Genomic DNA, 12,246 nt, shown 5'->3' with positions numbered 1-12,246 from the left:
AGCAGAGAACTGCACTGGGGCCCAGTCACAGGCTGACACAGGAGGCCGCGTGGGGGGCGCTGCCCGGGGTCAGGTCGGCAGATCCTGGAAGGGACGGCGAGTGTCAGAATTCAAACCGGCTGCTCCCAGGGAGGGCGAGCCGATGGAGAGCAGATGGGCTGCCATGGGCCTGGGGGTGAGGTTTCTCCTCCGAGGAAGAGAGAGCGGAATGGAGCTCCCCCAGCCCTGTTCTATCGTTACCTTTGCAAACGCCAACACGCTAATTGGCAATTAAGGGAACTAAGAATAGACACTGGCACTGGCTGGCGTCCCAGGCCGAGGCCGCCCCTCCCTCCCCAGAGGGACTTCACATCTGGGGCAAGTCGGACCTAAATGAGAGAGACACAGAGGGGCGGGGGGCTGGGGGGGGCCAGAGAGAGAGATGTTTTGATTTTAGGATCTAAATAAAAATGTTTTTCAAAGGAGCCTTATTGTTTTCCTGAAAACAGGATGTGCCGTTTCCCGCTGTGATGGCACACATCTGGGCATGGGGGTCAGCCCCAGCTCCAGGAGACGCCGTGCGGGCTCTGTCCCCCTGGGGGCATCCGTGCAGGGATCTGGGGTTCGCCCACGCTCTCCAGCCTCCCGGCGCCCAGCCTCTGAGCCGTGTGCAGCCCCAGGGGACCGCTTCCCTCGGGCTTCCCGTTGGGTTTGGCCGCTGGGAGCTTTGGCAGGCGTCCAAGGTGGGAAGGACAGGGATGTGGGGGAGCCCAGTGCACCCCCCTCACTGCTCTGTCTGGCGGCAGCAGCTGGGAGCCCCCTGGGCCTCGTGCCTTCAGGCCTGGGCTGGCGTGGACCACACTGCCCGCTCCCCGTGCCAGGCTGCTCCTCAGTCCCCCCTCCCCCCAGGGCACAGCCTCCCACTTGGTCTTTGTGGAACTTCCTTCCATTGTCCCAGCTGGAATGGACCCTCTGTCCTGGCCAGGCCCCAGGTGGTGGTTCAGGTCACAATTTCAAGCCTTTGGAAGCAACATGGAATTAAACTGCAAAAGTCTAATGGGATGGGAGGCGTCTGTGTCAGAGGCACCTCCAGGCCTGAATCTGGAAGCTGGGAGAGATCTCGGTGCCCGTCCCACGCATGTGAGAGACCTCGGTGCCCGTCCCACGCATGTGAGAGACCTCGGTGCCCCTCCGCACGCGATGGCCTAACGCTCACTGTCTCCTCCCCCCAGTGCGGCACCTCACTCCTCATGGTCGCCTCCTACGCGGGCCACATCGACTGCGTGAGGGAGCTTGTGCTCCAGGGCGCGGACATCAACCTCCAGAGAGAGGTAGGTCAGGTTTTGCACTTGAATGAGAATGACGCCCGGCCCGGGTGGCTCAGTGGTCGGGCATTAACACACAGCCAGTCCGCGAAACCCTTTGAAAACACAGTTTGCTGGGGAGGGTGGCTGAGAGCCTAGCGGGTGAGCCTCCTTAAGAACAGGTCGGTGACAGTCCTTCTGAAAACATAACAATCTCTATGAAAGTGGTGTGAGCTCCAGCATCTCATCCCACAGGAAGAGGGAAGGTCTGACTGCGTGTTGGAGGGATGTGGTTGGAGGCCCGGCTGCCTGAGAAGACGTGTTCAGCTGACATCCAGCCAGTGTCAGCCTGTCACCTGAGTCATTCTTTTTTATAGATGTTTTTATTGATTTTTAAACTATTTTTTTTAATTGTGTAATTGATTTCAGAAAGGAAGGGAGTGGGAGAGAGAGAGAAACATCAATGGGAGAGAAAGAAACATCTATTGGCTGCCTCCTGTACGCCCCCCACTGGGGATCGAGCCAGCAACCCGGGCCTGTGCCCCGACTGGGAAATGAACCGTGACCTCCTGGTTCATAGGTCGGTGCTCACCACTGACCCACACCAGCCGGGCAAGAGTATCTTTAAATGAAAGCTGCCCACATCCGTGGGATGGTCATTTTGCTCAGACTACACAGTGATTTGGGTCCCAGTCTTCGAGTAGGTTTATAGAAATACCTGTGAAGAAAGGATGCTGAAAATTGTGTCTCAAATTGTCATGGATAAGTTTAAAATTGGAACCAGGCTGTTTCTTGTTAACACGTCCTGTGTGGGGAGACACTTGTAGCCGTCGGCGTGGATTATGGGCACGGAGAGCTTTCTGCCCTGGGGCGATGCATGTTGTAACCAGGCCACTGCCCGTGTTCCCGTGTGGACGAGGCCAGTGTTCCCCAGACCACTGCCCGTGTTCCCGTGTGGACGAAGGCCGGCGTTCCCCAGACCACTGCCCGTGTTCCCGTGTGGACGAGCCTGGGTAACATGAGGATGGAAGAGTCCACAAATGTGTTAAACTGAAGGTCTCTATGTCTTGAACAGAAACAATTTTGGAGGAGTGGAGGGATGAGCAAGGGCAGCAAGTGGGGGAGACTCCGTGTGGACGAGGCCGGCGTTCCCCAGACCACTGCCCGTGTTCCCGTGTGGACGAGGCCGGCGTTCCCCAGACCACTGCCCGTGTTCCCGTGTGGACGAGGCCGGCGTTCCCCAGACCACTGCCCGTGTTCCCGTGTGGACGAGGCCGGTGTTCCCCAGATCACTGCCCATGTGGACGAGGCTGGCATTCCCCAGACCACGGCCCGTGTTCCCGTGTGGACGAGGCCGGCGTTCCCCGAATGCTATTCTCAGCATCTCCGCTCCCCTCGGCTGCGGTAGCAAATGACCACAGACCGGGGGCTTAAAGCGACAGAACGTTTGCCCTCAGGTTCTGAAGGGCAGTGTTCCCAGGCCACGCTCCCTCCGCAGGCTCCGGGGCGTATCCTTTGCCTCCTCTCCCGGCCCCCGGCTCCCGGCCCCCGGCCGCTGCTGGCAGTCTCTGACTTGCGGCCCCATCACCAAGTCTCTTCTCTGGGGTCCCATTGCCGGAGCCTCTTCTCGGTTAGACATCGCCCTGCCTCGCTCTGATGGAGGCGCTCACCATTGGATCCGGGGCCGGGGCCGTGCGCCTCCGCTCAGAGCCCTTCGTTAACCGCGTCTTCTCCGGATCAGTCACCTTCACAGGTTCCCGCGAGGAGGATCAGGTCCACCACCCTTCCCACGGGGCCAGGAGTGAGATTCCTTTCGCCTCCTTCCTTCTCTGATCGAAGAGTATGATCAGTTCAAACATGGCCCCTTCCTAGACTAGAAATTTTATGTGCAAGGATGTAGTTTTGTTTGCAAATGTATGAACTAAATGTAACGTAACCAAATGTCTTTCTTTTAATTTTTATTTATGGGGGGGGGGGCGAGAGGGAGAGAGAGAGAGAGAGGAGCACTGACTTGCTGTTCCACTTGCTATGCATCCGTCGGTTGTTTCCCGTAGGCGCCCTGGCTGGGATGGAGCCCGCAAACTGGGACGAGCTCTAACCAGCGCGGCCGGCCAGGGGGCCGCACGTCCTTTAAAACCAGCCTCTCTCCCAGTCAGGCACCACCGCCCTGTTCTTCGCCGCTCAGCAAGGCCACAACGACGTCGTGCGGTTTCTCTTTGAATTTGGAGCCTCCACTGAGTTTAGGACCAAAGTAAGTACACGGCGTCAGGTTCATCCTCATTGGAGACCTCGGCTGTCCGAGCATTCACGCCTCGCCTGTCACGCGAGTCTGTGCGTCCTTCCCTGCGGGACTGTCCAGCTGGGACGGTGGTTTCGCACGGTTCCTTGTCATCGTGCAGGGGCCCCTTCGGGATTCAGTTCAGAACGCGGCATGTTTCTCTCTGGCTCACAACCGGGGGCTTTCGTGAGGAATCGCTTAGACTCTCTTGCACTTGAGCTTTCTGCTCCGAGACACGGACTCTGTTACCAGGACGGGCAGAGCAGCAGGTGCTTGAAACCTTCCCTGTTTCACGGGTTTGTTTCTGCCTCACGGTTAGTCCCAGGGTGGTGGTGGGAGAGGGGAGGTAGGAAGCGACCCTAGTGAATCCGGCAGGTGGTTTGCCTCTGCGATGCCGCGCTGAGATGGCGTGAAATATATGATTGCAGTTTACGTGGTTGGGCAGGAGAAGTTACTTACTGTTCGCCGTGGGCACGCGGATAAGAGAGCTGAGAGCAGGTCGTCAGCTTTGCGTTCACAGTGCACTCGAGTGTGAGGGATCGTACTTTGTAGCAGGAGGAGTTGAACTTCCAGGACGTTTGTTGTAATTGTCAGCTTATTTCTGGTCGAGTCATAACAAGAAATTCCTGAAAATTTGCCCCAGTTGGAAACTTGTAGGTTTTCTTAATTCACTGGACTTGATATTTCAATATCCAGGGAGTTTCCGCTGGGCTTTCCCTATTAAGATGGTCAAACACGGAGATCTGAGTGTCAGGTCTCTGTCTTTCCTGAAACCTGGCGTCGGCCTGCGTCCAGGTTCCAAACGTGCTGAATAGGGCGAACAGAACATGTGTGTGCGCATATTGGTATGTTAATTGTCATCTTATTTTTCACTGTAAAAGTAATGAAACTAAACGCAGAAAGCGAAATTTTACAAGCGTGAACCTCAGCTCGTTGAACTGTCTCAGAACGGCCCTGAGTGGCCATGTGGCCGCCTCGGTCCTCCTGGTCGGCAAGTTGGTGCCGGCGTAAAGTCTTGTGCAGGGGCCGGTTCGTGCTGCCCAGGGGCCGGGGAAACTGGGCCCTGGGGGGCGTTCCTGGGTCCCCACTAGGTCAGCTGGGTTGTCCACGAGCTCCCCACGGGGAGGAGTGATGTCGGGGGCTTTGAGTTTTATAGGATCCGGGCATGAAGACTGACTTGTGTCAACAGTTGTTCTCATCGTTATTAAACCTATTTGCCCCAAAATGTGTTTTTAAAAAATAAATGGTATCAGCTCTCCTAGGTCAGCCACCCTGTCTCATCTGTTCTCTAAATTCCTGTGGCAAAGAGCTGAGAAAATGGACAGAGCAAAACTGGGAAACATGGGTGCTCAGGGCTGCTATTAAGCAGTTTTCTGATTCCCCTTCCCTCAGCCCGGCCCTGGCTGAAGCCTCAGCAGCCACACGCGTCCCCTGGGAACCCAGCTCTTGCGGCAGCTTCTCCACGTGAGGCCCACCCACCACCTGCTCACCACAGTCCCCTGACGCGACCGGACAAAGGCCAGTTTCTGGCCTCAGCCTGGACCTGCTGAGTCTGAGGACGGGGCCCCGAAGGTGGCATTTGGGAAAAACACTCTGTGCCCCATTAGAAACCACACTCTCATGTTTGTGATCCGCATGTTAGAAGCAGATGCCATGTTGTTCATTATTTATAATTAAGCTCACATGCCCACATAGCAATTCACAGAGCCAAGCGGACCACAGCCCTAGACGGGAAAAGGGAGCGCGTTCGCCTCAGCACCTGAGAAAACCCATTCAGGGCTTCTGCCGACCACAGACGCGGGGAGTCAGGGGTGCGAGGTGGTCGGCCCAAAAGCCAGTTCTCACTGAGCTGCAGAAACGAAGGAGTCGTCCCTGTCAAGAGGGTCTCTGGCCGGATGCCCGGGAGGCTGTCCTGTTTCTTCCACGACGGACTGGCTGCTGCCGGCGTCCTGTTCTCCTCCCTCGGTGGAGAGGCGGGTCGGTGGGTCTCCTTGGACCCGGGAAATGTCTGCTTTTGTTTTTGACCCCAGCGGGCAGGCAGTGTGGTGATAGTCTCAGGGGTCTGACGTAGTGACCGGACATCTAGTAGCTGACAGAGTGATCACGTCGGTGAGTCTGCTAGGCCCGGGGCATTTCTGAATTAATCGCAAGGACTCGGTCAGACAACTGCCAGAGATCGCAGGCAGGTCTTCCGAGAGTCCAGCATGAGGACGTCCTTGAGATGAACCCTGTCACGGTCACAGGAGAATGGGAAGGGGCCCTGGCCAGTTTGGTTCAGTGGATGGAGCGTCGGCCCGCGGACTGAAGGGATCCAGGGTTCGATTCCTGTCAAGGGCACGTACCTGGATTGCAGGTTCCGCAGCCCTGGTTGGGGTGTATGCAGGAGGCAACCAATCGATGTGTCTCTTCCACATCGATGTTTCTCTCTGTCTCTCCCCCTCCCTTCCACGCTCTCTAAAAATCCATGGGAAAATATCCCTGGGTGAGGACTAACCAAAGAGAATAAAAAAGAGAACGGGAAGGGGCCAAAGAGGAAAGGTGGGTTTGGTATCGTCTATGGAGAGTTCTTCTCCAAAGTTCTAAAGTGTGTGCTTTGCGTGCCCGCAGGACGGGGGCACTGCCCTGCTCGCTGCCAGCCAGTACGGGCACAGGCAGGTGGTGGACACCCTCCTGAAGCACGGTGCCAACGTCCACGACCAGCTCTATGTGAGTGTTTCCGGGACCTCGCTCCCCCTCATCACACCTGCCCTCACAGCCTGGACTTGGCAGCCAGAGTGGCAGTTCCAAGAATAGTTTCATGGACAATAGGCCTTTTGTCTGAGACAGCAAGGAACAAAATACAGTTTACCAGATGACCCTTTCTGTGTAGAAACCACGTAACTGTAATTACCCATCTTCGTCTTGCCCTTTTAAATCTCTCACACGTGTAGCAGCTCATGTACCTGTGCAATTAGGATCTTCGACAATCATGTGACACATACTCATTGGTAACGTGACAAGCCCAGCCTATGGACTTACTGGAAACCAAAACACATTCTGTTGTGGGTTTATTTGGGAACAAGAGCACAAAAAAGGAGAAATCAGGTTATTTGTCCCTGCTGGTGTGGCTCAGTAGTTGAGCATTGACCTATGAACCAGGAGGTCATGGTTCAAGGTCATGGTTTGATTTCTGGTCGGGACACATGTCCGGATTTCAGGCTTTATCCCCAGTATTGGGCGTGCACGATGCAGCTGATCAGTGATTCTCTGTCATCATTGATGCTTCCATCTCTTTCTTCCTCTCCCTCTCTGCAGTCAAGAAAATATCTTTTTTTAAAAAGAACTCGGGTTATTTGGAAAAGAGGTGAGGCTGATGGAGGGAAACCCGGCCCTTTGAAAGGCAGCCCCAGCTGTGCTGTCCTGTTGGTGGCTGATCGGCAGTCAGCACATCACCCAGGCTCTCATCAGTGATTGTCATTGTGGTTCCACAGGGTTTATGGCAAATGTGATTTCAGTTTTGTAGGAAAAAATAAAACGCGGGGAGAGGAAGTGGGTGAGCATGGTCGTGGGGAGTGGAAGGATCCGTATCCCGTGACCTAGGACCGCCCTTTGGCCATCCCCCCACGAGCCACCTCGCCCTCAGGCCCGGCACCACGTCCTCTCCTAGGCGTGTGATGAGCGTGTAGGTGTGGACTTTTCCATTGGAACACCCTCCCGGCGTCGGCACGGTTAACTCCCGGCACCGCCCGTGGCTGGACTCGCGGGAAGGGTGCTGTGCGTTTTAACCTGTGGCTGGTGTCCCTGGCGGGAGGGAGGTAGTGAGCTGGGTGAGCAGTGGTTGAGCGTCCTATGAGCCAGGAGGTCACAGTTTGATTCCTCGTTGGGGCTCCTGCCCGGGTTGTGGGCTCCATCCCCAGTCGGGGGCGTGCAGGAGGCAGCAGATCCATGATTTCCTGTCATCACTGATGTTTCTATCTCCCTCTCCCTGCCTCTCTGAAATAAATAAAAATATTTTTTAAATACAATAAAATAAAAAGGGGGTGGTCTCAGCTCATGTAACAAAAGCAGAGAGCAGCCAGTGAAAGTCCGTGCAGACGAGAAGAGGGGGTGCTGTGAGTCGGGGAAACTTGGAGGCGACTCGGCTCAATGTGTCAGCTCTGGGATCGGGACCTCATGGAGTCGTCATAGACGTGACAGCTCCCCCTCCTGAAGCTGTCTGTTCTGAACTTTACCTGTCAGCCTGGCTCAGCGTGATCTTTCAGAATCATTCTTCAAAGAATAAAGCGCTAACCATGCATGTGAAAAGGGGGCGTGGCAATGGAAAAATGTATTCAATGCATGTATTTCAAAGGTCATTTCTTTTCAAGTAAATGTGGAAGGTGACCTCTGCACTTTCCGTTGCTGCCCCTCAGGATGGAGCCACGGCCCTCTTCCTGGCTGCCCAGGGCGGCTACTTGGATGTCACTCGGCTGTTGCTGTCGTCGGGAGCAAGAGTCAACCAGCCGAGGCAGGTAATGTCGGGGTGCACGGGGCAGGGCGGGGGGCCAGCTCCTGGCAGCAGCGTTACCTAAGCGACCGGTCACCTCTGGGTGCCTTACACCCCTGGCTTCCGTGGCACAGTTCATCTGCGGTCAGGGCTTCCCTGTTCTTCGCTCTGGGCTCACCCGGAACCAGGCTGACATCACCGCTGTTTAAACTTGTTGGTGCCTGAGGTCAGGGACACAGTCTGCCGCCTCCTGTGCAGAGAAACTCCGGCGGCTCCGCGGTCGTCAGAGAAGGCTGCCTGGACGCAGGTGGACGGAGGCGACAGGTAGCTGGCCCTGCCCAGGCCCTCGCTGAGGTGCTGCCTCTCCCCATCCCTCACGGCTTCCGCCAGCCAAGGAGGGGCCCAGTGCGGTCACCGGCAGGTCCGCACCCCCATCTCTCATGATTGCAATGCAATTGAGACTTCATTTGCCAACAGCTGGTAAACCAACTACTTGATTCGTAAAGGAAAAGAACTGCCAGGTAATGCAGGCCTCGCTCTAAGGGTGGGGAGACCCATCCAAAGTGAGGCATTGTAACTAGGGCTCTTGTATGGGAACTGTTCCCTCACTAATTAACTTGTTTTTAACAAAACACTTCCGGGTGCAGTGATGTGACTTTAAAGGTAGATGTCTAGGCAGTGGTCAGCAAACTGCGGCTCGGCAAACGGTAGCTCGCGAGCCACACGTGGTTCTTTGGCCCCTTGAATGTGGCTCTTCCACAAAATACCGACTTCTGCGCATGGGCCACAAAGTTTCAATCGCACTGTACGTGTGCGCCCGCACATGGTATTATGTGGAAGAGCCACACTCCAGGGGCCAAAGAGCCACATGTGGCTCGCGAGCCCCGGTTTGCCGACCACGGGCCTAGGGGAAAGTCAAGCCGGTTTTTTTGCAGTAAGTGGCGCCACGATTCCCACCGCGGTGAGACCTGCCTTGACAAGCCTGTAGGTGCACGTGGTGAAGAGCTGTGGGAGCCTTCAGGTTGGTCCGAGGTCTCCACCACCGGCTTCTTCCGTCCTGAGACGTCCAAGTGCATTCGGACCTGAGAAAAGAAAGGGGCTTTGGGCAAAGGGGGTCCGAGGTCAGGAATCCTGGTTCCAGACCCGGCTCTGCAGCAGCTGTCAGTGTGGTTTGGACAAGTGAACCGACCTCTGGGACCGCTCGTCCCTCAGGAGGCTGCGATGTAGGAGGCTGGGTGGGACGATGCTGGTGATCTCTCCAAGCGCCCGGTCTTTTTTTTAGTAAATTTTCTTTTTTTTAAATTGGTTTTGCGGGGGAGGCATCAATGTGATAAATATCAATTGGTTGCCTCTTCCACATGCACCGACTGGGGATCGAACCCACAACCTGGGTATGTTCCCTAACTGGGAATTGAGCCCACCACCTGTTGGTATATGGGATGATGCTCCAACCAACGGAGCCACACCGGCCAGGGCACAAGCTCCCCAATTTTTATAACTGTTTTCTTCAGTGTTCAGCCAGTATTGCTTGGGAACTTAACATGTGCCAGACACTGCTATAAATGTGAGATTATATTTTCAGAATCTTAAAGATATTCTTGGCTTAGATGGCCTCAGGAATATTTCTGGGAAAGGACAGTTTTAGAAAAAGTTGCATTTCCATTTCTGCCAGAGCTGACATCTGGGGATTGGAGTTTAATATTCTCTTGCTGGTCCTTCTTATGTTGAGATGGTTGGTTGATTCTGAGTCAGAGGCCTGATTTTACTAAATAAAAAGGGGTGTTACTTCCGGGTTGCAGAGGTCATCACTGAGAGTACCTGTGAACCTAGAAATGAGAGATGATCAAGTCTCTCTTTGAACCTCCTTCTAAAATAATTTCTGGTGTTTTGACAAATCTATTTGTAAAGTAAATTACATTATTCACACGCCCAAGGCACCGTTTGTAAAAGCCCAGTTGGTATGAGGTGATACTTCATGTGTTGCAGGGATTGTGTCGTGTGCTGATGGCACGGGAACCCTGGCGTTAGGAGTGACCCCCCCCCCCGTAGCTGGGGCAGCCAGGGCTCCCCAGAAGGGAGGTGACGGGTCCAGTGGACGACCTCGCTGAAGAGGGGAGGGCTGGGGTCAAAGGGCAAGCGACCTGCCCTCCAAGGATTGTGTCCGATGTGACCGGCATTGTGAGTCCCGCTCTGAAAAGAACCGGGTGTTCATAGACAGGGATTGCCTTGGGGGACAGAATTTTCCCTTTTCCTGGGACACTCACCCCAGTCTGCCCTCGGTGCCCCTCAGGTAACCACTGCGCCTGTTTGCTGCCTGCCGGGAGCTTATAAATGGAAGGTTGTCAGCCAGGTCAGCCGGCCCCGCCCTGTCTTCCCACCGGGAATGTCCGTCAGTCCGTGAGGCTCACAGTTTCTAGGAGGGACACAGAGGCTCAGCCGGAAAGGGTGGCCTCCACCCCATGGCCCTGGCGATGAGGTGACGGCTGTGAGCGTTACTGTTAACAGTGACTTTCAGCGCTTCTCTAAGTATTGGTGTCAATTCACAGCATTTTACTCAAAACAGCCCTTCCAAAGCATCAGAGGCCCCTGACGGCCTTTCCTTGGCTGCCCTCTGGTGGCGACATCCACAAAGAACAAGGAACCCCGAGCGGATAAGGAGGGAGAAGGGCACCAGCAGGGAAGACTGGAACCCTCCCAGTCCCACCCACGCCCCTCGGGCCCCGCCCACCCTGCCTGACCCAGCCCCTCCTGCCCAGGTCACTGGGACCGGAACTGTTCCATCTCCATGGGTTCCCTTGTCCCTTCACCCCCCTGACAAAACCCTAGTCCTCCTTCAAGACCCAGCTCAGACGCCAGCGCCCCCCTGGGAGCTGACCCGTCACCCGCGGTGAGAGGCCCTCTCCTGGTTCACGGGGCTCTGCGTCCACACTTTACTGGAGCCCTGAGGTCAGACTCAGATCCCGTCGCCTCTCCGCTGGCTTAGCTCCTGTCAGAGCAGGGATCACGTCTTGTTTTTAAATATGTTTTACTGATTTCAGAGAGGAAGGGAGAGAGAGGTGGAAGCATCAGTGATGGGAGAGAGTCATTGATCGGCTGCCTCCTGCACGCCCCACCCTGGGGATGGCGCCCACAACCCGGGCCTGTGCCCCGACCGGAATCAAACCGTGACCTCCTGGTTCATAGGTCGCTCCACGGGGCCGTCACGTCTTATTTTTAGCTCTGGCTGCCGGAGACTCGGAAGATGCTTAATAATTGCCGGGTGCTTGAATGAGTGAATGAATGGTTCTCCTGAGTTGGGAGAATCCAATTAAATAATGGATGGAGAAGCGCTTTGTGAACTGAGAGTACCAATCGAGGATGTGTCTGCATTGCTAATGATGCACAGTGGGCAGATTGAAGGGTGGAGTAGGCGAGGCATTTCAGATCCTTCCCCCCATCTCAGCCCCTCTTCCCCACGTCTCTGCAAGAACAGAGGTGCCGTGTCCCCGTACTCAGCACCCTCGGGTCCTCTGGGCTCCGACGTGCCCTCGTCCTCCACCCGTTCCAACACCATTGTCCCCGGCCCTTTGCCGGACAGCAGTGGGCGGCAGTCTGTGCTGTGAGTAGCAGAGCGGAGCGAAGTCACATCCTCAGCAGAAAACGACCTGTGTGTCCTGTAGCTGAATCATCGTGCTCTCGGCCCGCGCCCCCACGGATGAGGAATTCGGTCTCAGCTGACCAGCAGCCTCTTTGGGCCACATTATCTTAGTTCCCTCCGTTTAGGCAGTTCTGGGCCCTCCTCCCTCGTGCCCTTCTCTCCAGAGCGACCTACGTTCTCAGAGGTCAGTGGCCCTGGCATTGAGGTGGGGGGTCTCCTCCCTGTGCTGCTTGTCCAGCCGGCTGGTCCCTGAGCTTCCGCGCTGGTGACTGAGACACGCTGGTTCCACCACCTACGGCCCTGCCATCCTCTCTGCCGGTGAAATCATGATGCGTGTGGCTGCTGTGTGGACACCGTGTGGCTGCCGTGTGGACGCTGTGTGGCTGCCGTGTGGCCGTCGTGTGGCTGCTGTGTGGACGCCGTGTGGACGCCGTGTGGTCGTCGTGTGGAAGCCGTGTGGATGCTGTGTGGATGCCGTGTGGACGCCATGTAGACACCAGGTAGCTGCCGTGTGGATGCCGTGTGGAAGCCGTGTAGACACCATGTGGCTGCCATGTGGACACCGTGTGGTCCTCTCGCTGCA

General features: G+C 55.9%; 1 protein-coding gene across 1 annotated transcript in view; it reads left to right on the top strand.

Annotated features, from left to right (window-relative positions):
* Positions 1 to 12,246, top strand: part of ANKRD29 (ankyrin repeat domain 29) — a 19,509-nt gene that overhangs the window by 354 nt on the left and 6,909 nt on the right. Inside the window, exons 2-7 of the mRNA XM_015570547.1 lie at positions 1,212 to 1,310; positions 3,436 to 3,534; positions 6,169 to 6,267; positions 7,953 to 8,102; positions 8,285 to 8,350; positions 11,494 to 11,624. Of these exons, the coding sequence (XP_015426033.1) occupies positions 1,212 to 1,310; positions 3,436 to 3,534; positions 6,169 to 6,267; positions 7,953 to 8,102; positions 8,285 to 8,350; positions 11,494 to 11,624 (644 nt within the window). The remainder of the gene's footprint in view (positions 1 to 1,211; positions 1,311 to 3,435; positions 3,535 to 6,168; positions 6,268 to 7,952; positions 8,103 to 8,284; positions 8,351 to 11,493; positions 11,625 to 12,246) is intronic.

Source organism: Myotis davidii, unplaced genomic scaffold, assembly GCF_000327345.1.
Source record: "Myotis davidii unplaced genomic scaffold, ASM32734v1 scaffold1467, whole genome shotgun sequence".
NCBI lineage: Eukaryota > Metazoa > Chordata > Mammalia > Chiroptera > Vespertilionidae > Myotis > Myotis davidii.
This window is presented reverse-complemented; position numbering and strand designations above follow the sequence as displayed.